The following is a 25,146-nucleotide window of genomic DNA, read 5'->3' as shown; positions in this document are numbered from 1 at the left end:
CGGTTTGTATTTGAGCCGGCACTAATGTATACATTAGTGCTGGTTCCAACGGCTAGCCGGGCCGCTTTCATTAGTACCGGTTCGTGGCGAACCTTTAGCACCGGTTCGTGCCACGAACCGGTACTAATGAGAGTGGTGGCATGATGTTGTCACACTGGGACCCCTCCAGCCCCTTTAGTACCGGTTCTTGGCACGAACCGGTACTAAAGGTCGTCCTACATAAACCCTTTGTCCACCCGAGCTCGCTCTGTTCTTCCCCTTTCCCCTCTCCTCTCTGTTCTTCCCCTCTTCCTCTCGAGCTCATCACACATTTTGCCCAAAATTTGTCAAGATTTGAAGGCCCTCATCCATTCAAATGATCACAAAGGTTAGCAACTTTGTCCTTTCATCTCTCATTGCTAGATTAGCTCTTGCAATGCTTTATATAGTGATTAATTTGTGAGTTTAGTAATTTGGGAGGATATATATATATATATGTGCTAGTATTTGATTTATATGCAATTTTTTCTAGAAGGTATGTGAACCGGAAATTCCAACCGACCCTATTGTCGAGAGGTTAAATTTAGTTGAAAGAGAAAACGAGTACTTGAAAGAAAAATTGAAAAGAATTGAGGGGGAGAAGATGGAATTGGAGTTGCATGTTGCCGATGTCATCGATGATCACAAGATCAAGATGGAGAAAATGCGCTTGAAGATTAGAAAGATTAGAAAATATGCCATCGATAGTGAGGCTTGGTATCATTATGCTGTTGGATCCATTGTTACCTTAGTTGCGATCTTGATCGTATTTGTTGTTGCACTTAAATGCTTTAGCTAGAGAGTTATTTGTTTGTTGCATTTATGTGTTGTATGAACTTTATGTGTGAACTTGTATTAATTTGGTCTATTCGGTGTTGTGTAATGAAGATGAGCCGGCAATGGATGTACGATGACCGATGCTCTCCCCAGTTCGTTGAGGCCGTGCATACTTTTCTGCTTGCGGCTGAGGCAAACAAGCGGGCGGATGGTTTTATGCCTTGTCCATGTGCTCGCTATAAGAATGGTCACAATTACTCTACGTCAAGAACCATTCACGTCCACCTGTTTAAGTCCGGTTTCATGCCCCATTATAATGTTTGGACCAAGCACGGAGAAAGAGGGGTTATGATGGAAGACAATGAAGAAGAAGAGGACGACGACAGCTATCCTGGCCATGGGTTCCCTGAATATGATGATACAACAATGGGGGAAGAAGCTGAGCCGGTAATGCGGAAAGAAGCTGAGCCGGCAATGCGGGAAGAAGCTGAAGAAGAGGCATCAGATGAGCCCGTTGATGATCTAGGCCGGGCCATTGCCGATGCAAAGAGAAACTGCGCAAGTGATTTGGAGAAGAAGAAGTTGCAGCGCATGTTAGAGGATCACAAAAAATTGTTGTACCCGAATTGCGTAGGTGACAAGAAAAAGCTGGGCACCGCACTGGAATTGCTGCAATGGAAGGCAGAGAATGGTGTATCTGACAAGGGATTTGGAAAGTTGCTGGTAATGATAAAGGATATGCTTCCAAAGGACAACGGATTGCCCGAGAGTACGTACGAAGCAAAGAAGGCTGTCTGCCCTCTAGGGTTAGAGGTGCAGAAGATAAATGCATGCCCTAATGATTGCATCCTCTACCGCGGTGAGTACGAGGATTTGAACGCTTGCCCGGTATGTGGTGCATTGCGCTATAAGATCACCCGCGATGACCTTGGTGATGTCGAGGGCCGGCGCCCCAGGAAGAAGATTCCTGCCAAGGTGATGTGGTATGCTCCTATAATACCATGGTTGAAACATTTGTTCCAAAACAAAGAGCGTGCCAAGGCGATGCGATGGCACAGAGAAGACCATAAGAAAGACGGAAAGTTGAGAGTACCTGCTGACGGGTCGCAGTGGAGAAAAATCGAAAGAAAGTACGGGAAGGAGTTTGCAGATGACGCAAGGAGCGCATGGTTTGGTCTAAGCGCAGATGGCATTAATCCTTTTGGGGAGCAGAGCAGCAACCATAGCACCTGGCCTGTGACTCTATGTTTGTATAACCTTCCTCCTTGGTTGTGCATGAAGCGGAAGTTCATTATGATGCCAGTGCTCATCCAAGGCCCTAAGCAACCCGGCAACGACATTGATGTGTACCTAAGGCCATTGGCTGAAGAACTCTTACAACTGTGGAATGGAACAGGTGTACGTGCGTGGGATGAGCACATGGGGGAAGAATTTGACATAAAGGCATTGCTGTTCGTGACCATCAATGATTGGCCTGCTCTCAGTAACCTTTCAGGACAGACAAACACAGGATACCGCGCATGCACGCACTGTTTGCACGATACCGACAGTATATATTTGGCTAATTGTAAGAAGAATGTGTACCTGGGACATCATCGATTTCTTCCGAGTAGGCATCCCGTAAGAAAGAAAGGCAAGCATTTCAAAGGTGAGGCGGATCACCGGACGAAGCCTCGCCACCTTACTGGTGCTGATGTACATGATATGGTCAAGGATTTGAAGGTGGTCTTTGGAAAGGGTCCTGGTGGACAACCTGTTCCGAATGACGCTGACGGACGCGCACCCATGTGGAAGAAGAAATCTATATTTTGGGACCTGCCCTATTGGAAAGACCTCAAGGTCCGCTCCGCAATCGACGTGGTGCACGTGACGAAGAATCTTTGTGTGACCCTGCTTGGCCTCTTGGGCGTGTATGGGAAGACAAAAGATACACCTGAGGCACGGGAGGACCAGCAACGTATGCACGGAAAAGACGACATACATCAGGGTCATGCAAGCTACGCTCTTACCAAAGAAGAGAAGGAAATCTTCTTTGAATGCCTGCTCAGTATTAAGGTACCGTCTGGCTTCTCGTCAAATATAAAGGGAATAATAAACATGGCAGAGAAAAAGTTCCAGAACCTAAAGTCTCATGACTGCCATGTGATTATGATGCAACTGCTTCCGGTTGCATTGAGGGGGCTTCTACCAGAAAATATTCGATTAGCCATTGTGAAGCTATGTGCATTTCTCAATGCAATCTCTCAGAAGGTAATCGATCCAGAAATCATACCAAGGTTACAGAATGATTTGGTGCAATGTCTTGTCAGTTTCGAGTTGGTGTTCCCACCATCCTTTTTCAACATCATGACGCACGTCCTAGTTCACCTATGCGAAGAGATTAACGTTTTGGGTCCTGTATTTCTACACAATATGTTCCCCTTTGAGGGGTTCATGGGAGTCTTAAAGAAATATGTTCATAACCGTGCTAGGCCAGAAGGAAGCATCTCCATGGGCCGTCAAAATGAGGAGGTCATTGAGTTTTGTATTGACTTTATTCCTGACCTTAAGCCGATTGGTGTTCCTGAATCGCGGCATAAGGGCAGACTGGATGGAAAAGGCACGCTAGGAGGGGAACAAATAATATGTATGGACGGACATTCTCTCACTGAAGCACACTACACAGTTCTACAGAATTCCGCCTTGGTGGCTCCGTATATGGATGAACACAAGAATTTGCTACGCTCCAAACACCCGGAGCGGTCTGATGACTGGATTACACGTGAACAAACCAGGAGTTTCGCCATCTGGTTGCAAGCACGTACCATGCATGACACCTCTATTGAAGATGACCTGTACTAGCTGTCCCAGTTACCATCTTCGAATATAATGACTTTCAAAGGGTACGAGATAAATGGTAATACATTTTACACGATCGCCCAAGATAAGAAGAGCACCAACCAAAACAGTGGTGTCCGCTTTGATGCAGAAACCAAGATGGGAAAGGAAACATATTATGGTTATATACAGGACATATGGGAACTTGACTATCGACGTGGTTTGAAGGTCCCTTTGTTTCGGTGCAAATGGGTCAATATGACACGAGGCGGGGTAACGGAAGACCCGCAGTACGGAATGACAACAGTGGATCTCAACAATCTTGCGTATGCAGACGAATCATTCGTCCTAGCCAATGATGTGGAACAGGTTTTCTATGTGAAGGACATGTCCACCAAGCCAAGAAAAAGAAAAGATAAGGAAGCGAATGCATCATACGATGAGCCAAAGCGTCACATAGTTCTTTCTGGGAAGAGAAACATCGTGGGAGTGGATGACAAGACAGATAAGTCAGAAGATTATGAAAAGTTTGATGAAATTGCTCCATTCACAGTGAATATTGACCCGAGCATCCCGTTAAATGATGAAGATTTTCCATGGTTACGACGCAAAGGGACACACGCGAAGAAAAAGTTTCACGCCCAAAGATCTGGGATGTGATCGGCTTAACTATCATCACTTTCTTCTGTGTTTCACACCCAGGAGGGAATCTCTGTAACAGTTAGGGTAGCTAGTTATGTGTTTTGGCATTTGAAACGCGAAGAAATTTGATGTGCAAGCAAATTCTTTCATGCATTTACTGATTTTTTCAGCTAAATGACCCTGAAATTGAAAAGCATTTCAAATGAACTCAGAAAAGGATGAAAGTTGGCATGGTATCATAATTTCACCCACATAGCATGTGCAAAAAAGTAGAGAGGGTTACCGCAAAAACTGGATGCACTTCATGTACAAAATGGACAATCTGTTTTGAAGTATCAGGGTTTCGGATGAAAACTCATCCGTTACAAAGGCATTTCATTTTTTAAATAACTTAAGCATTACCAAATTGAATATAATGATAAAACACACTAATATTAAACATAAGAAAAAAGAATCACTGAAAAATGTATTTTTAAAGTTAAGTTATTCACAAACTAGTGATTCACACAAATTTCAAATAATTCAAAATTTAAACTATTCAAATTTAAAAACTACCGGAACTAACTAAAAGTTTCTAAAAACTATCAAAAATATTCACAAAGAAACTCTAAATACAGCAAAAAACAACTAAAAATAAATAAAACAAAACAAATAAAGCAGAAAAGAAAAAACTAAATGAAAAAAGCCCACCTACCTGGCCACAGCGGCCTGCATACGACTAGAAACCCAACCTGTTGTTGGGCCAGGATGCAGGCCCGCAAGCCCAATAGGCCCCACAGGGTAGAGTAGCAGAGGTAGGCCCAGAAGGCCTGCTTTAGAGAGGAGCTCGAGACAGCAGCGGCGGCGGGGCTTATAAGCAGGTGTGAGCGCCCTTCAGCTAGCGAGGTGAGACTAAACTTCTGCGCTCCTCGCCTGGCAGCGCACCCCCTTTAGTACCGGGTCATGGCATCAACCGGTACTAAAGGGGGGGTCTTTAGTACCGGTTGGAGCCACCACCCGGAACTAAAGGCCTGCCCTTCCCGCTGCTTGGCCTGGCCAAAACAGGCCTTTAGTACCGGTTGGTGGCTCCAACCGGTACTAAAGGTGCCTTCTATATATACAGCACTTCGAAAAATTTCATTCTCCCTATGTTTCTTCCCGATCGATTGACGCCGTCGCGCCCCCGTCGCGCGCCGTTGCCCTCGCCGCCCCCATCCTCGTCGCCGCCCCTGTCCCCTTCGCCGCCCCCGTCGCCGTCGCCGCCCTCGTCTGCGTCGCCGCCCCGGGCCCGTCCCCGTCGCGCCTTCCCCGCGTCGCCGCCCCGTCACGCCCCGGCCCGTCGCCACCCCGGGCCGTCGCCTCGCCGTCGCCGTCGCCCCGCTGTGAGCTCTCCCCCTCTAACCCCTCTCCCTCGCCCCCGGTGGCCACCATGGGCGCCCCCCCCCCCCCCCGAGCCCATACAAACACACAAGCATGCATGATGAACACACACACACACGCACATTTCCTTAAGTTAATTACTATATACGTATTTTGTATGTTTAATTAGTTTAGATTTTTTAGATTATTATTTTTTCACTAGTATATATGTATGAATGCATGTTAGATGGATATAATTAGTGTTTAATTAGTATGGAATTTTTTTTATATAATGTTGTTTTTCTGTTTTTAATGGATGTATAGAAGTTGTTTTTTCTGTTTTTAGTGATAGATGCTTAATTAGTATGAAATAGCATATAGAATTTTGACATATGCAATGATAGCATAATTAGTGTTACATTTGCATATAGTATTTGTTGTCGGCGATGCCCGGCCCGCATCCTCGCCGTCGACCCGTTCGCGACGACGTCCTACTTCAGAGGACCCATGTCCGGGACTGGGCTCCGCCGGGCTGGCACTGGGAGGTGCTACCTTCAGGGGCGTGATGCTTGGTGAGGAACCCGGCCCCGAGTCCCGTCGTCGACCCTCATCTCCTTTGGTGGCATTTGCGTGGGCCACTTTCGGTGCGGAGGGAGCCGGCCCCGCCGGAGGTGGTACGTCGCCGTGTCAGGGAGGAGGACGAGCACGTCCATCGCTACATGGCTGCTATGGACGTCAGGTTCTCCAATACCTGGCAGGTTCTTTGGGGAGATCACCCGAGCTATGATCCAGTGATGGTTCCTTCACTTTGGTTGTCCACCGCCTAGATTATTCTCTAGTATTCGATCTTTATTAGCTAGCTAGCTAGCTAGTGATGTATTCGATATATAATATTCGAGGTGATTTATTCAAGATTATATATATTATTTGAGAGGATGTATTCGAGATTATATCTATTATTCGAGACGACGTATTCGAGACGATGTATTCGAGATTATATCTATTATTCGAGATGATGTATTCGAGATTATATCTATTATTCGAGATTATACTAAATTGTTTTATATTTCTTTTGGCATGGTTAAATAAAAGCTATGGCGGACAATACCGACAGAGAGAGAGAACAGACCATGTTCGATATCATACGCGGGCCAGATGATGATCAGAATGAAGAAGATTTTGACGGCTCCGAATTTCTAAACAACACCGGAGAGGGTGATATGATATTCGATCGCGACGACCGAGAAGATGAAGTCATGAACTACGACGAAGAACATGTTGATCCTGAAACAACAAACACCGGCGAGGTATATATATTTATATAAGCAGGAATCTGGTGATCATCGCATGTTTTAAATGAGTTGAAGATATATTAACGAATCGATCTTTCTTCTTTCAGCCATCCGGATTGAGCAAATCTTCAGGCAAAAGGACGAAACGAGGCCCGAACAAAAAGTTGAAGGAGGGCGTAAAGTACAATATCGAGGCATTCAAACCTAATGGCGAACCATTAGCGCCTAAGAAGATTGCGGACAAGTTCGTTCATCAGTGCGGAGTTCTTGCGAAGGCCCAACTCCCGATCTCCCTTCAAGAATGGAGAAAGCCAGCAAAGCCACGTCCAGATGTTACTTTTGTCGACGAGAATAAAAAAAAACTGCTTTGGGATACTCTCATGGAACATTTCACCCTACCAGATAATATCATAGAAGCAAATGTGCGGAAAGTCAAGGACGCTGCTTTTAGGAAGATGGCGGTTGCATTCAAGAACCACAAGAGAACGACGTGGGAGAAGTACGTCAAGGGAGGAAGGAAGACTCCAGTATTCGAGGGGATACTAGAGAATCAAAGTGCTCATTGGGACGATTTCGTGAAATTCAAGGATTCAGAATTAGCTAAGGAACGGTCGAGAATAAACAAGAAGAATGCCGAAAAAAGGATAAGTTCCATAAGCTGGGGCCAGGTGGCTACGCGGTGGCAATGCCTAAGTGGGATAAGTCTGAGAAAGAGATGGAGTCACTCCGGTTACTAAGAGCTGGCCCCCCACGTGCAGGACTTGGTTCTATGCGCATGGGGGGGAGTCGGACCCGAAGACAGGCAATGTTTCAACGAAGGCATGTCTGAACGGAGCCGACGATGCGCTACTTGTTGCAATAGAAGAGGCTCGATCGGGGGTGTTCCAGCCCAACAGAGAGAACGACGAGCTTACGCGTGCCCTGGGAAATCCTGAACACCCGGGAAGAACACGAGGCAAGGGCGCTCTTCCGTGGTATGAGGGGTTTTCGGACTTGAACGCCGACTACAGAACCCTTGCGAGAAAGAAGATTGCGGAGGAGAAGAAGAGGAAGATGGAGGAGGAGCAGAGGAAGCGGGACTATGAACGCCTTCAAGGACTAGAAGCAAGTCAAGCGGAATTGGTAGCTAAATTCCAGCGGCAGCAGGAGTAGATCGACTCACTTAGCCAGCAAAGGGGGTCTCAGCATCTGCAGCAGCTAGCGGATGATCCAGCATTGGATACCACCGCCCCATCCATGCCGAGAAGCAGCGTGGGTTCCGCCCCGGGCGACGCAGTAGTGCTGGATAGATACCCCGTGGATGACATCACGGAGAACACTAACTGCGAGCTACACTTCAAAATGAAGAACATATCCATGAAGGTGGCGGACGCCGTTGCTTTTTCAAATTCCCCCGAGGCAACCTTCCATTGCAACCCGATTCCAGCGGGCTATGCTCGTGTCTTGGTTGATGAGGTGGTGGACCCATATTCGGAGCTACAGCTTGACATTCCTGGAGGTGACGACGAGCACACATTGGGAGAGGCCATACATCGTGTCATCCTATGGAGAAAGGATTGCATCATCTTTCGAAGGCCACCGACACCGCGTCACCCGACTCCTCGTCGAAGTCCGCCACTGAGTCAGCAGACTCCCGCTCCTCCAAGTCCACCAACGCGTGAGGCCACTCCTCCTCCTCCAAGTCTGGCAAAGTGTCAGGCCACTCCTCCTCCAAGTCTGACACAGCGTCAGACGTCCACTCCTCCTCCAAGTCCGGCACAACCTCAGGCCACTGCAAGTCCCGCACAGCTTCAGGCCACTCCTCGTCGTCCAACTCAGCCCCGTCAGCCGTCTCCACCGCCTCAGCAATCGCAGAGGAGACACCCCGCAGCTATGGTGCGTAGCGGTACGAGTCGAGGTCATAGCACAGGAAGTACAGGCGGAGGCAAGCGATATAAATATGGTCCAAACCTCACTACTCCTCTTCCTGTGAGGGCTTACGACAGGACCGAGGAGCAAACCAATGCCATAGTGCAGGCAGAACTCGACGCCCATTTTGGACCGAAACCGCCACCGCCGCCAAGGGAGAAAGTGCCTGTGGAAGTAGTTCACCACTTCATTCGTATGGCTGAACCACCAGCTCCTAAGCCTGTTGACACAGACTATGAGCGCCACATCAGGAAGTTACATCGACGACGTCTACAGAAGGAGGCGAGCTCGAGCTCGAGCAAACAACAAGCAGCTGTCAAAAAATGTGGGAAAACCGTTGCCCAGCTGGGAAAACAGGCGTCGCAATCAATCCCCCCGCTTGTTGTGCCGCCAACAACACGTGACAGTACGCGCACCCAATATTATTGTGGCCAAACAGTTTACGTTCCCGAGGTGGGTGATGTGGTAATAACCCAGGAGCATATAATGCAGGCTGAAGAACTCAAGATCACTGTTGGACAACTCCTCGAGATCGAGGACATGCCTGGGATTACAGAGGAGGAAATAAAACGGAAATATGTCCGGGGCCAACCTTTGGTCGAGCCAGAAGATGTCAACAAGCTCCCAACGAGAATGTATGAATTGCATCAATGGTACATGGACATTACCAAGAGATCCAATCGAGAGTCCCTCATGGTGAATGTCAAGAAGGATGATTACTACCATGAGAAAGCTGTGGCCATTGAGTATCCTGAACTGTTTCAGTTATACAATCAAGACGCACTCGACAAATCTATCGTCAGTTGCTATTGTCTGTAAGTGATTTCTTTCTGTAATTTAAGTCTCAAGCTAGCTGTAGTGATCCTTTTGATCAATCATTACATGTAATTATCCTCACTATATTCTTTTCTGTGGTATTATGCAGGATGAAGATGTATGAAATGAGAAAAGGTGGACGCTATGGCATTGGGTTCATTGACCCAAACACCGTTAATGAATACACATGGAAAATGAACAAGCATCAAGAAAAAGAGGTAGAGGACAGCATGCTAGAGTTCTTGAAGCGCCTCAAATACAATGAAGATATACTACTTCCTTACAACTTCCAGTGAGTCACACTTTCTTGTACTACAAATTCTCTGTTTTTGCCTACTAGCTAGCTAGCTACATGTTTTTGCTTACATATGCCTGCTTAATTAAGACATGCAAACGTGTGTGCATGCAGATTTCACTGGATCTTGTGTATCATTAAAGTTGACGCCGGAACAGTTGAAATACTAGACTCGCTACTTAAAAAACAAAGTGACTATAACATCTTGTTTGGGATAGTCAACAGGTAATTTCAATCATTACTAACTATATATCTCGGCCTATTTAGTAATTCGTCATTTCATGATATGAACTAATTAATAACCCCTTTATTCATTTTCTTTGTCGGCGGGCAGGGCTTGGGCAAGGTTCATCAGCGTCACGGAAGGCGAATGGAAACCAAAGCTGAAATGGTTTCGAGCCAAGGTAAGTAATTAAGTAGTACTAGCTAGCTAGCTAGCTAGCTGCCATCTCTTTAATTATCATGCTTGATTAATTATTATCTGATCAAATTAAATTCCATTCTCATGATAAAGGCCCTGAAGCAGGCGCAGGGGACTGATCTGTGTGCATTCTGCGTTTGCGAGAACATTCGCATGATGGCGTCCGAAAGGAGCAGATCTCAAAGACAGGAATGGGTACGCTTGTCAGAACACTATTCACAATTTTTACACCATTATCGATATCTAGTCACACAACTAATACACATGCATATTGATCTCCTTCTTAACAGTTCAAAGAGGTGCGGGACAAGCTCCTACCAATGGAGCGCGTAGAAGCACTTCAAGAGGAAATAGAGGGATTTTTGCTCGACCAGGTCATAAATCCGAAGGGAGAATACTATTACCCACTACCGCCCCCATGAAGAACTTCCAATTGTCATCGTGCTCCGAAGGCACCAATTAGGCTAATGCCACTGGCTCCGAAGGCAACATGCATATGTAGGAGAAATTGTATATAGCTATACATGTGTGTATGTGTGAATTAATATGGTTTGCGAGACATTGATGATATATATATGATTGGTTCTACTAGAAATTCTATTTATATATATATATATGCATAACGTGTACAATGTGTAGTACCGTAAAATACCAGCAAACGAAAAAGAATTAAAATGGAAAACACAAAATTAAATGAAAAAGAAATCATAAAACCAAAAATGCCCCAAACATTTTAGTACCGGTTGGTGTTACCAACCGGTACTAAAGGGCTCCCGGCCCCCAGAGCTGGCTCGTGCCACGTGGTTGCCCTTTAGCACCGGTTCGTGCTGAACCGGTACTAAAGGGGGGGGGGCTTTAGTGCCAAAACTTTAGTGCCGGTTTAGGAACCGGCACTAAAGGGCCTTACGAACTGGTGCTATTGCCCGGTTCTGCACTAGTGCTCATACATGGATCCCATCTCAGATTTCATGGCCTCAAGCCATTTCCCGAAATCTGGGCTCATCATCGCTTCCTCATAGTTCGCAAGTTCGTCATGGTCTAGTAACATGACTTACAGAACAGGATTACCGTACCACTCTGGTGCGGATCTCACTCTGGTTTACCTACGAGATTAGGTAGTAACTTGATCTGAAGTTACATGATCATCATCGTTAGCTTCCTCACTAATTGGTGTAGTAGTCACAGGAACAGATTTCTGTGATGAACTACTTTCCAATAAGGGAGAAGGTACAATTACCTTATCAAGTTTCTACTTTCCTCCCACTCAGTTCTTTCGAGAGAAACTCCTTCTCTAGAAAGGATCCATTCTTAGCAATGAATGTCTTCCCTTCGGATCTGTGATCGAAGGTGCACCCAACTGTCTCCTTTGGTTATCCTATGAAGACATATTTCTCCGATTTGAGTTTGACCTTATCGAGATGAAACTTTTTCACATAAGCATCGCAACTCCAAACTTTAAGAAACGACAGCTTAGGTTTCTTGCCAAACCATAGTTCACACGGTGTCGTCTCAACGGATTTAGATGGTGCCCTATTTAACGTGAATGCAGCTGTCTCTAATGCATAACCCCAAAACGATAGTGGTAGATCGGTAAGAGACATCATAGATCGCACCATATCTAATAAAGTACGGTTATGACGTTCGGACGCACTATTATGCTGTGGTGTTCCAGGTGGCGTGATTAGTGAAACTATTTCACATTGTTTTGAACTGAACGCCAAACTCGTAACTCAAATATTTTACTTCTGCGATCATATCGTAGAAACTTTTATTTTTGTTACGATGATTCTCCACTTCACTCTGAAATTCTTTGAACTTTTCTAATGTTTCAGACTTGTGTTTCATCAAGTAGATATACTCATATCTGCTCAAATCATCTGTGAAGATCAGAAAATAATGATACCTGCCTCGAGCCTCAATATTCATCGGACCACATACATCAGTATGTATGATTTCCAACAAATCTGTTGCTCGCTCCATTGTTCCGAAGAATGGAGTCTTAGTCATCTTGCCCATGAGGCATGGTTCGCAATCATCAACTGATTCATAATCAAGTGATTCCAAAAAGCCCATCAGCATGGAGTTTCTTCATGCGCTTTACACCAATATGACCTAAACGGCAGTGCCACAAATAAGTTGCACTATCATTATTAAATTTGCATCTTTTGGTTTCAATATTATGATTATGTGTATCACTACAATCGAGATCCAACAAACTATTTTCATTGGGTGTGTAACCATATAAGGTTTTATTCATGTAAACAGAACAACAATTTATTCTCTTACTTAAATGAATAACCGTATTACAATAAACATGATCAAATCATATTCATGCTCAACGCAAACACCAAATAACACTTATTTAGGTTCAACACTAATCCCGAAAGTATAGGGAGTGTGCGATGATGATCATATCAATCTTGGAACCACTTCCAACACACATCGTCACTTCACCCTTAACTAGTCTCTGTTTATTCTGCAACTCCCGTTTCGAGTTACTAATCTTAGCAACCGAACTAGTATCTAATACTGAGGGGTTGCTATAAACATTAGTAAAGTACACATCAATAACATGTATATCAAATATACTTATGTTCACTTTGCCATCCTTCTTATCCGCCAATCACTTGGGGTAGTTCCGCTTCCAGTGACCAGTCCCTTTACAGTAGAAGCACTTAGTCTCAGGCTTAGGACCAGACTTGGGCTTCTTCACTTGAGCAGCAACTTGCTTGTTGTTCTTCTTGAAGTTCCCCCTTTTCCCTTTGCCCTTTTCTTGAAACTAGTGATCTTGTCAACCATCAACACTTGATGCTCTTTCTTGATTTCTACCTTCATCGATTTCATCATCATGAAAAGATCGGGTCGTTTTCGTCATCCCTTGCATACTATAGTTCATCACGAAGTTCTACTAACTTGGTGATGGTGACTAGAGAATTCTGTCAATCACTATCTTATCTGGAAGATTAACTCCCACTTGATTCAAGAGATTGTAGTACCCAGAAAATCTGAGCACATGCTCACTAGTTGAGCGATTCTCCTCCATCTTTTAGCTATTGAACTTGTTGGAGACTTCATATCTCTCAACTTGGGTATTTGCTTGAAATATTAACTTCAACTCCTGGAACATCTCATATGGTCCATGACGTTCAAAACGTCTTTGAAGTCCTGATTCTAAGCCGTTAAGCATGGTGCACTAAACTATCAAGTAGTCATCATATTGAGCTAGCCAAACGTTCATAACGTCTGCATCTGCTCCTGCAATAGGTCTGTCACCTAGCGGTGCATCAAGGACATAATTCTTTTGTGCAGCAATGAGGATAAACCTCAGATTGCGGATCCAATCCGCATCATTGCTACTAACATTTTTCAACACAATTTTCTCTAGGAACATATCAAAATAAACACGGGGAAGCAACAACACGAGCTATTGATCTACAACATAATTTGCAAAATACTACCAGGACTAAGTTCATGATAAATTTAAGTTCAATTAATCATATTACTTAAGAACTCCCACTTAGATAGACATCCCTCTAATCCTCTAAGTGATCACGTGATCCAAATCAACTAAACCATGTCCGATCATCACGTGAGATGGAGTAGTTTCAATGGTGAACATCACTATGTTGATCATATCTACTATATGCTTCACGCTCGACCTTTCGGTCTCCGTGTTCCGAGGCCATATCTGTATATGCTTGGCTCGTCAAGTATAACCTGAGTATTCCGGGTGTGCAACTGTTTTGCACCCGTTGTATTTGAACGTAGAGCCTATCACACCCGATCATCACGTGGTGTCTCAGCACAAAGAACTTTCGCAACGGTGCATACTCAGGGAGAACACTTCTTGATAATTAGTGAGAGATCATCTTAAAATGCTACCGTCAAACAAAGCAAAAATAAGATGTATAAAGGATAAACATCATATGCAATCAAAATATGTGACATGATATGGCCATCATCATCTTGTGCCTTTGATCTCCATCTCCAAACATCGTCATGATTTCCATCGTCACCGGCATGACACCATGATCTCTATCATCTTGATCTATATCAATATGTCATCACATGGTTGTCTCGCCAACTATTGCTTTTGCAACTATTGCTATCGCATAGCGATAAAGTAAAGCAATTATTTGGCGCTTGCATCTTATGCAATAAAGAGACAACCATAAGGATTTTGCCAGTTGCTGATAACTTCAACAAAACATGATCATCTCATACAACAACTTATATTTCATCACGTTATGACCATATCACATCACAACATGCCCTGCAAAAGCAAGTTAGACGTCCTCTACTTTGTTGTTGCAAGTTTTATGTGGCTGCTACGGGCTTAAGCAAGAACCAATCTTACCTACGCATCAAAACCACAACGATAGTTTGTCAAGTTGGTGTTGTTTTAACCTTCGCAAGGACCGGGCGTAGCCACACTCGGTTCAACTAAAGTTGGAGAAACTGTCACCCGCTAGCCACCTTTGTGCAAAGCACTTCGGGAGAACCGGTCTCGCGTAAGCGTACGCGTAATGTCGGTCCGGGCCGCTTCATCCAACAATACCGCCGAACCAAAGTATGACATGCTGGTAAGCAGTATGACTTATATCGCCCACAACTCACTTGTGTTCTACTCGTGCATATAACATCAAACCATAAAAACCTAGGCTCGGATGCCACTGTTGGGGAACGTAGTAATTTCAAAAAAATTCCTACGCACACGCAAGATCATGGTGATGCATAGCAACGATAGGGGAGAGTGTTGTCTACGTACCCTCGTAGACCGAAGCGGAAGCGTTGACGCAACGTAGAGGAAGTAGTCGTACGTCTTCCCGATCCGACCGATCCAAGCACCGAACGGACGGCACCTCCGAGTTCTGCACACGTTCAGCTCGATGACGCTCCCCGGGCTCCGATCCAGCAAAGCTTCGGGGAGGAGTTCCGTCAGCACGACGGCGTGGTGACGATCTTGATGTTCTTATTGTCGCAGGGATTCGCCTAAGCACCGCTACAATATGACCGAGGTGGAATATGGTGGAAGGGGGCACCGCACATGGCTAAGGAACGATCACGAAGATCAACTTGTGTTTTCTAGGGTGCCCCCTGCCCCCGTATATAAAGGAGCCAAGGGGGGTGCGGCCGGCCCTAGTAGGAGGCGCGCAGGAGGAGTCCTACTCCTACCGGGAGTAGGACTCCCCTCCCTTTCCTTGTCCAAGTAGGAGAGGGGGAAGGAAGGAAGAGAGGAGAGGAAGGAAAGGGGGGGCGCCGCCCCTCCCTCCTTGTCCAATTCGGACTAGGGGGAGAGGGGGCGTGCGGCCTGCCCTGGCTGCCTTTCCTCTTCTCCACTTTAGGCCCATGAGGCCCATTAACCCCCCGGGGGGTTCCGGTAACCCCCCGGTTCTCTGGTTTTATCCGAAACTTCCCCGGAACACTTCCGGTGTCCGAATATAGCCGTCCAATATATCAATCTTTATGTCTCGACCATTTCGAGACTCCTCGTTATGTCCGTGATCATATCCGGGACTCCGAACAACCTTCGGTACATCAAAATACATAAACTCATAATGAAACTGTCATCGAAACCTTAAGCGTGCGGACCCTACGGGTTCGAGAACAATGTAGACATGACCGAGACACGTCTACGGTCAATAACCAATAGCGGAACCTGGATGCTCATATTGGATCCTACATATTCTACGAAGATCTTTATCGGTCAGACCGCATAACAACATACGTTGTTCCCTTTGTCATCGGTATGTTACTTGCCCGAGATTCGATCGTCAGTATCCAATACCTAGTTCAATCTCGTTACCGACAAGTCTCTTTACTCGTTCCGTAATACATCATCTCGCAACTAACTCATTAGCTGCAATGCTTGCAAGGCTTAAGTGATGTGCATTACCGAGAGGGCCCAGAGATACCTCTCCGACAATCGGAGTGACAAATCCTAATCTCGAAATACGCCAACCCAACATGTACCTTTGGAGCCACCTGTAGAGCTCCTTTATAATCACCCAGTTACGTTGTGACGTTTGGTAGCACACAAAGTGTACCTCCGGCAAACGGGAGTTGCATAATCTCATAGTCATAGGAACATGTATAAGTCATGAAGAAAGCAATAGCAACATACTAAACGATCGGGTGCTAAGCCAATGGAATGGATCATGTCAATCAGATCATTCATCTAATGATGTGATCCCGTTAATCAAATAACAACACTTTGTCCATGGTTAGGAAACAGAACCATCTTTGATTAACGAGCTAGTCAAGTAGAGGCATACTAGTGACACTCTGTTTGTCTATGTATTCACACATGTATTATGTTTCCGGTTAATACAATTCTAGCATGAATAATAAACATTTATCATGAAATAAGGAAATAAATAATAACTTTATTATTGCCTCCAGGGCATATTTCCTTCAGTAATAACCCAGGAGCATATAATGCAGGCTGAAACTCTCAAAATCACTGTTGGACAACTCCTCGAGATCGAGGACATGCCTGTGCTTACAGAGGAGGAAATAAAACGGAAATATGCCCGGGGCCAACCTTTGGTCAAGCCAGAAGAGGTCAAGAAGCTCCCAACGAGAATGTATGAATTGCATCAATGGTACATGGACATTACCAAGAGATCCGATCGAGAGTCCCTCATGGTGCAAGCCAAGCAGGATCATTACTACCATGAGAAACCTGTGACCGTTGAGTATTCTAAACTGTTTCAGTTATACAATCAAGACGCACTCGACAAATCTATCGTCAGTTGCTATTGTCTGTAAGTGATTTCTTTCTGTAATTTAAGTCTCAAGCTACCTGTAGTGATCCTTTTGATCAATCATTACCTGTAATTATCCTCACTATATTCTTTTCTGTGGTATTATGCAGGATGAAGATGTATGAAATGAGAAAAGGTGGACGCTATGGCATTGGGTTCATTGACCCAAACACTGTTAATGAATACACATGGACAATAAACAAGCATCATAAAAAGCAGGTAGAGGACAGCATGCTAGAGTTCTTGAAGCGCCTCAAATACAATGAAGATATACTACTTCCTTACAACTTCCAGTGAGTCGCACTTTCTTGTACTACAAATTCTCTGTTTTTGCCTACATATGCCCGCTTAATTAAGACATGCAAACGTGCGTGCATGCAGATTTCACTGGATCTTGTGTATCATTAAAGTTGACGCCGGAACAGTTCAAATACAGGACTCACTACTCAAAGCAAATAGTGACTATAACATCTTGTTTGGGATAGTCAACAGGTAATTTCAATCATTATTAACTATATATCTCGGCCTATTTAGTTCGTCATTTCATGATATGAACTATTTAATAACCCCTTTATTCATTTTCTTTGTCGGCGGGCAGGGCTTGGGCAAGGTTCATCAGCGTCACGGAAGGCGAATGGAAACGACAGCTGAAATGGTTTCGACCCAAGGTAAGTAATTAAGTAGTACTAGCTAGCTAGCTAGCTGCCATCTATTTAATTATCATGCTTGATTAATTATTATCTGATCAAATTAAATTCCATTCTCGTAATAAAGGCCCTGAAGCAGGCGCAGGGGACTAATCTGTGTGCATTCTGCGTTTGCGAGAACATTCGCATGATGCGTGCGAAAGGAGCAGATCTCAAAGACAGGAATGGGTATGCTTGTCAGAACACTATTCACAATTTTTACACCATTATCGATATCTAGTCACACAACTAATACACATGCATATTGATCTCCTTCTTAACAGTTCAAAAGGTGCGGGACAAGCTCCTAGAAACGGAGCGCGTAGAAGCACTTCAAGAGGAAATAGCGGGATTTTTGCTCGACCAGGTCATAAATCCGAAGGGAGAATACTATTAACCGCTACCGCCCCCATCGACCAGGTCATGAACCACTTCCAATTGTCATCGTGCTCCGAAGGCACCAATTAGGCTAATGCCACTGGCTCCCAAGGCAACATGCATATGTAGGAGAAATTGTATATAGCTATACATGTGTGTATGTGTGAATTAATATGGTTGTTTGTGAGACATTGATGATATATATATATATATATATATATATATATATATATATATGCATAACGTGTACAATGTGTAGTATCGTAAAATACCAGCAAACGAAAAAGAATTAAAATGGAAACCACAAAATTAAATGAAAATAAATCATAAAACCAAAAGCCCCCAAACATTTTAGTACCGGTTGGTGTTACCAACCGGTACTAAAGGGCTCCCGGCCCCCGGAGCTGGCTCGTGCCACGTGGTTGCCCTTTAGCACCGGTTCGTGCTGAACCGGTACTAAAGGGGGGGGCCTTTAGTGACCACACTTTAGTGCCGGTTATGGAATCGGCACTAAAGGGCCTTACGAACTGGTGCTATTGCCCGGTTCTGCACTAGTGAATACATCCCGAATAGTATCATACATATAACATCACTAATAAAACTAAAACCCTAGCGCACGACGGGTATCGGCGCGGGCGGTGGACACCCAAAGAGAAGGAACCATCACAGGATCATAGCTCCAGTGAGATCCCTGGAGAACCTGCCAGGTAATTGAGAACCTGTGCTCCAACGCAAACAAGTAGCGGCGGATGTGCGCGTCCTCCTCACTGACACGGTAACGCACCACCTCCGCGGGGTCCTCGAGCCTCTGGACCGTCACTGACCCACGCGACCGCCACCAAAGAAGGTTCGGGTCAATGGCATGCTGGCTCCTCACCAACCTGCGCCCCCCAGTAGGTAGCGCCTCCCAGTACCACCCCGGCGGAGCCCAGTCCCGGACATGGCCCATCTGGTGATGCAGGTGTCCTCCGCCGACTCGACGACGAGGATGCGGGATAGGCATCGTCGACGTCGATGCGCGAAAAATTGCTTTAACTAAAAAAATAACAACAAATGTGACATGTTCAACTAGTTCTATTAATTCAACTAGTTATTACGATTAAATCTAGTCAATTAATTCTATACCTAATAAAATGAATAATGACATAAAAAGGCCTATGCTTTGCAGGAATGTTGACTCCTTCCCGGTGCGGCAAATTCCGGGCACTCGATATATCCTAGTTTGTAGCATAAGTCATGCCGAAATTCACGGAAAATTTCGGCATGACTTTTACTAAAAAGTGGACAAATCGAGAACCTGAAATTTGCCAGAACGGAAATGAATCAACATTCCGGCAAAACAAAGGCCACTCGACTTCATTCCCTGGAAACAACAAAGCCACTTGGGCAAAATCGAACCACTTCAATAATGAAATATACAAATGAACATCAATGACATATATCATATAACAACAATCTTGTTTTTTTGTTTACATAGCAACAATTAGTTTAACCAAGTTTCTGAAAGAAAAATAATTCAGTTTTTTTTTTTTTGAATGAAATTACTGTTTAGGTATTTTCATAAAAAATTTCCCTAGCTAATTTCCTAAAAAAATTGCTAATCATTTTTCCTAAATGCCTCCCGCCCGAACCAAATCTAGGGTTCATATCAACATCAACATAGCATCAACACATATATGAATTGCCCTAGCAGAGAGAGAGAGTAGGGTAGGGGAGAGGAGAGGCAGAGCCTTACGATGACTGCGGCAAGGGAGGGGCAGGCAGCGTCGAGGACGGGGTCGGGGCTCGGGCGCGCGGCGAAGGGCCGCAACGATGTCGGGGTCGGGGGCGGCGTCAAGGTCGGGGGTGGGGGCGGCCTCGAGGGTGTGCGGCGGGCAGCGGCGGTGGTGAGGTTGGGGGCAGTGGCGGTGAGGTCGAGAGCAGCAGGGCGACGGTGCCGATGGAGCAGTTGGGGGAGAGGGGGAAATGGAGGGGAAGGACTTAGCGAAATTTTGAGCCCGTGCAGCCGGGGGTTAAGTCAAACTAGCAGCAGAGCGTTTTGCCGGAACGCGCTATAGCTAAGTTAGCTATAGCGTGTCAAGCGAAACGCGCTACGTCTATTCCTTTCTGTTTTATAATATCCGTAGCGCTTTGCCCTGAAAAAACGTTGCTGCTAAGTCTAAGCATGTAAAAACTTCAAAAATATACATTGGTCATCATTGTTCTTTTTGTGTAGAATCTAAATAGTTAACATGAATCCTCACAGTACCCGTATAGGCACTAGTGAAGATTCATATTGCAACCACAAATCCTACACATATAGTTCAATGAAGACCAAGTGCTTGAGATAGTTTGAGAAGTAACATATTTAAGGTGGTAAACACCTTGTTCGCTTAGCAGTATGGGACTAAACTATTAATTAGGTGCAACACTTAGCAGTAGCGTGTTTTAAAGACATTGTCAATTTAATAATTTAGTAGAAAGCAAGAACAATACATACAACAAAAAACATGCATACCATCTTTCATTGGTGAAATATCATATTTACTTGAAAGGAATGATTCCTCTTAATATTTGAGGGCTTCCATTCATTCTTGTTTGTCGGTCCTATATGTCTCCAAGAACAACTCTGTGATTTTCTCCTTTATTTTACCATCCGGTGCCCCAAAACCATCCCCACCTTGGTAAACACAATGTGAGGTTCGAGCCAAATTAACGCAAGCCATGGTGAGAGTACTAGAAAATCGGCAATGTAAGAAAGCATCTTCGTTAATTGACTTCCAAGCATCCATCGTAAGGTCTTCCATGGCTTTCCGAGACTCTTTCTCACTGGTGTTGTTCTGCGACATGTGGATAGCTATGGAAGATGGTGTGTCCCCTCTCTCAAGCTCAGCCTATAATAAACAATTACCAAAATATACAAATAAATATATATCACATGAGATGACTCATAAAAATGATAAATTCTGATAATGAAACATGAAGGAACAAATAGAGATAAGAATTTTTCATACAGAGTGTGTCGCGGAGTCATTGCATAGCCGTGAAACCAGTGATGTAGATTGAATTAATCTTGGGTAGCTTCGGGCTATATCAAGAAACTTTTGGTGTGGCCTCCATGTTGAGCATGGGAAATGCATGTTGCAACAATAATGGTGCTGTAGACGAAACTGACCCATTGTCCAGGTAGTCCGTTAGGGTTGGTATGTGATTTCCATGATGCAACATTACGTAAATTATGTGTGTCTGATTAGGAAGTTCGCTGTGTTTTTAGTGATGTATGACTTAGTGCCTTACCGCATCCCGAAGAAAACAAAACACATTGAAGCCATGTTTTCCCAACACATTTTTAGCCACCTCATTGGATGTGTTATACATAACAGAGTAAAGTGCTCGCATATATTCAGGAAGAATTTCCCTAGGACTTTGTTCCCACCTGAAATATATTTATTTCAGCACAGGTCAATTTGAAATTACTGGGTGTTTTATATTTTAAATTCTACCTTCCAATTGCCTCGGTGAAGCGGATGAGTTCATCTAGGGTTCCATACACATCATATACGTCATCCAAGTGTGCGGCTAAATGAATAACTCTGGAAAGCACTTCCCGACATGATCCATGGTTTGGATCCCAGACAATTCCATTTGCACAATGGAAGCACTCTATGAGACGATCTCTTGCAAACCCAAATTTCTCACCAAGTCCAATCTCCGTCCTCCATCTACATTAAACATGTATAATCAATCATAGCATGGCAATTAATTTCACTAGAGTCAATTACACCATAGGTGCTTGAACTTGGCAAGAAAAATCAGTTTGGTGCTAAAACTTGTAGCATACATTGAACCGGTGACATAACTTGGTTTGGGCGTGCATCTACAGTGCTAATCGCGCTTGTATACGTACAGGGTGCTGATGCTGCAGGGACGAGGTCGTGTGACCTGTTTTTTTGTTGCAAAAACGCCCTGGAATTTTATTTTTATCATAAGAAAGCCTCTCAAAAATTTTCCTTAAAAAATGAAACAACACACCTGTGTAAACATTGGGCCCCACCCGTCAGGATACATTACACGGAGGAAATTAATATCATTAATAAGAAAAATAATGAGACACGATAGTTCGAACGAAGAACATTGGCTCACTGGCCGCCCAGGCTAGCCACCATACCATTTACAATTTGCTGTTGAAATTGGATAGCTAGTGCTAATGAACTACAGGCAAGCGTGCACATCAGGCTTAAATGAGGGGCTGGCCCTCCGGCCCATTTCTCAAATGTTAGTTGTTTTCCTTTCTTAGAATTATGTACTTGTCCCTCAAAACAATATATAAAAAATAGGGTTATTTTCTATTATGTAAATTATAAATAATTTAAATACAAAGGGGAACTAAATTATTTTAAATAAGTTCATGTATTATAATAAAAATATCTTTCTTTAGAATAGTGTTCATATAATTCTAAAAATAATCTTATTTAATATAATGTTCATATAATTCTAATAAATGTTCCTATTTAAAAGAATATTCGTGTAATTCTATAAATATACACGATAATTTATAATATATATAACTAAAGTAATATTTATGTGTTTAATTATATATATAATTATAGTAATTTTTAGGAATTACGAAAATATTTTTAATGATTCATAAAAACATTCCTCCCCTGTCTCCTATTCACTTACGGATGGCCCCGCGCCATGATGGCATGCCACGTCAGCATCCTATATGTATACGGACGTGACTAGCACCGTAGATGCACGTTCAAGCCAAGTTCTGTCACTGGTTCAATGTATCCCACAAGTTCTAGTACCAAACTGTTTTTTCTTGCCAAGTTTAGACACCCGTGGCGTAATTGACTCATTTCACTATCATGTATAGATAGTCTACAAGAAAGTAACCAGTTAGGATTAGTGCATGCTGTCTGTCTAGAAGCTTAGTAATGTTGTGCTTGCCTCAAAAGTCTCCGAAGTTCTTGTTGATGCACTGTTTGCACCCTCTCGAAGTCTCTCATAGAAAATCGGAGAAGCAACGGGTCGGAATTACTCACATCACTAGCATAGTGTTCTATAAACCATCTTGCTTCTAGTCTAGGAGACCTCCGATGCATGGGAATGTCCAAAGTATGAACCACGCTACTGTGCAAGTGGGGATCCAAGGATGGCAGGAGCTCTTTGAGACCATTGGCACAAAATGTTCTTGCTTCATCCAATGTTTCATCATCTCTGAATGCCAGGTATGATGCCTCATGGAGTGAGAGTAGTCCCTTGATATCTTCCCTCTGGAGTGCGCGTGTGAGGCAATTCTTTTCGAGAGTTTTTAGATATTCTACATGGGTACCATGCATGCAACATTGTAAGTTAAGTACAGCTAATTTCGTTGCTGTCTAAGTTTTACACTGTCTTCCTTAAAAGGAGTTGGTTTTGCTATAATAGTTAACTAGCTAGGTACCTGCAGGTGACACTGGGATACAATTTTCCCTGAGTAACCTGAACCTCAAGGCCACGGAAGCCAGGTCACGATCATCCTCCCAGCTGCACGGGTGAGGTTTAGTACCATGGATGGAGGTGAGGATCCCGACGATCTCGTATCGAAGTGGTAGGCGATATCAGCCGTTCCCTCACGCCGGCCTTTAACTTGTCAAAGCTCCCTGGACCGCCGACCTGTACCGTCCATGAATGCGCACACGTATTAACTTTTTGAGTATAATCTTCATGGGATATATATTGTAAATTCCATATTTTTTGAAGGGATTACCAGATCATGGATGGGGTCGTTGAGAGACAGTAGGAGGGAGTCATAATCCCAGGAGTTGGGCGGGTAGTTGGCCGACAGCCGATGGGCCGCCGATGAGCAGCGAGCCGACCGGCGCAGCTTATCCGCTGCCGGAGACGACGATGGCCGAAAGCATGTATATGCTATGGCGATCCTTGGCAGCCAGGCCATGGTACGGCAGCAATCTTGAACTTCGCTTGATTAGATAGTACGTAGTACTTGAAAGCACTAGGGAGCGGGCTAGCTCTAGCTACCAAGCCAATACTGGTTGTTGTTTCAAAGTAATCTATATATAGGCAAAGCTAGTATGAGCTACGTAGTTTCAATCGTTCAGCCGTGTACTATGGTTGTTGTTTTATATGTAAAGTGGCATGAAATCCTATTTCGTGTTTCGTGACACTGATCGAAATGACACATTTTAAACAAGTTATGCGATGAATGTGGACTCTAGAGAAACCCAAGGGCCATTCGCGGAGGCTCCTGTACCCTGTGGTCCTGTTACACTTTTTTGTTTGGTTTTGCTATTTCTAAGCGTCTGATCAGATTTTAGGATTATGAAGCTATGTTTTACTGTTTGGTCTCTCCCCTTATGTCTGGTCTTGTTGTAGTAGTAGAAAAACCGTGTTTGAGAGCCAAATGAGATACTTCTATTTTCTCCTCCTCCAATCAGGAAACGTAGATTCTCTATCGGATGGAGATGCAGTAATTGCATATGATACAAATGAAATGAGAAATCACTTTTTTATTCCCCGGCCAGCTGGGCCGGGCTTGACAAAGCATTGGTCTCAAATGCATATTTCTTATATCGTAACAGAAACCGGGGAAGAGGAAACACAAGAGTGAAGACTGAAGACTAGACTAGGACTCCCTCCATTGCATAATGTAGTGCGCCTGCACTTTTCGAGATTCAAATTTGATCATAAATTTAACCAACGTGGTTTGAAATCATTATATTCAATTTGTAGAACCCATTTTATCAAACATGTTACTGGAAATGATGTTTTTCCCGCAAATAGAGGAATGATGATTTACTTCGATAGATAAAGAGGAATTTAGTTTCAGATTTAAAATAATTGGAAAAGGAAAGTAAAATTCATATGCCCTCACTTTACGCACTAGACACACACCCCAAACTGGATCGCTATTGTGGCCGCCTAAGGTTTGCCGTCATTGCTGCCATCACAAGCCACCTCCGTCATCTCTGTGATTCACTTTCCACATGTTTCGATTGATTTATTA

The 25,146-nt window shown here is 44.1% G+C and overlaps 1 protein-coding gene across 1 annotated transcript; it reads right to left on the bottom strand.

The window, feature by feature from the left end:
- Positions 1-20,631: 20,631 nt before the first annotated feature.
- Positions 20,632-22,834, bottom strand: LOC147982878 ((-)-alpha-terpineol synthase-like). Its single transcript, XM_087540578.1, has 4 exons — positions 22,818-22,834; positions 21,638-21,856; positions 21,432-21,570; positions 20,632-21,028 (listed from the first exon to the last, which is right to left on the bottom strand). The coding sequence occupies exons 1-4, from the start codon at positions 22,832-22,834 to the stop codon at positions 20,723-20,725; spliced, it is 681 nt and encodes a 226-aa protein (XP_087396704.1). The 3' UTR covers positions 20,632-20,722.
- Between the last annotated feature and the right edge of the window lie 2,312 nt (positions 22,835-25,146).

This window comes from Triticum urartu, chromosome 2A (assembly GCF_056163025.1).
Source record: "Triticum urartu cultivar PI428250 chromosome 2A, HENAU_Tu73, whole genome shotgun sequence".
In the NCBI taxonomy this organism is placed as follows: domain Eukaryota; kingdom Viridiplantae; phylum Streptophyta; class Magnoliopsida; order Poales; family Poaceae; genus Triticum; species Triticum urartu.
This window is presented reverse-complemented; position numbering and strand designations above follow the sequence as displayed.

Bases quoted from the DNA above. Each gene is read 5' to 3' on its own strand.
- LOC147982878 (XM_087540578.1), bottom strand. The intron at 21,571-21,637 runs GTAGAATTTAAA...AATATATTTCAG, and splicing joins TTCACCGAGGCAATTGGAAG to GTGGGAACAAAGTCCTAGGG. The intron at 21,029-21,431 runs GTAAGGCACTAA...TGTTTATTATAG, and splicing joins TTTGTTTTCTTCGGGATGCG to GCTGAGCTTGAGAGAGGGGA.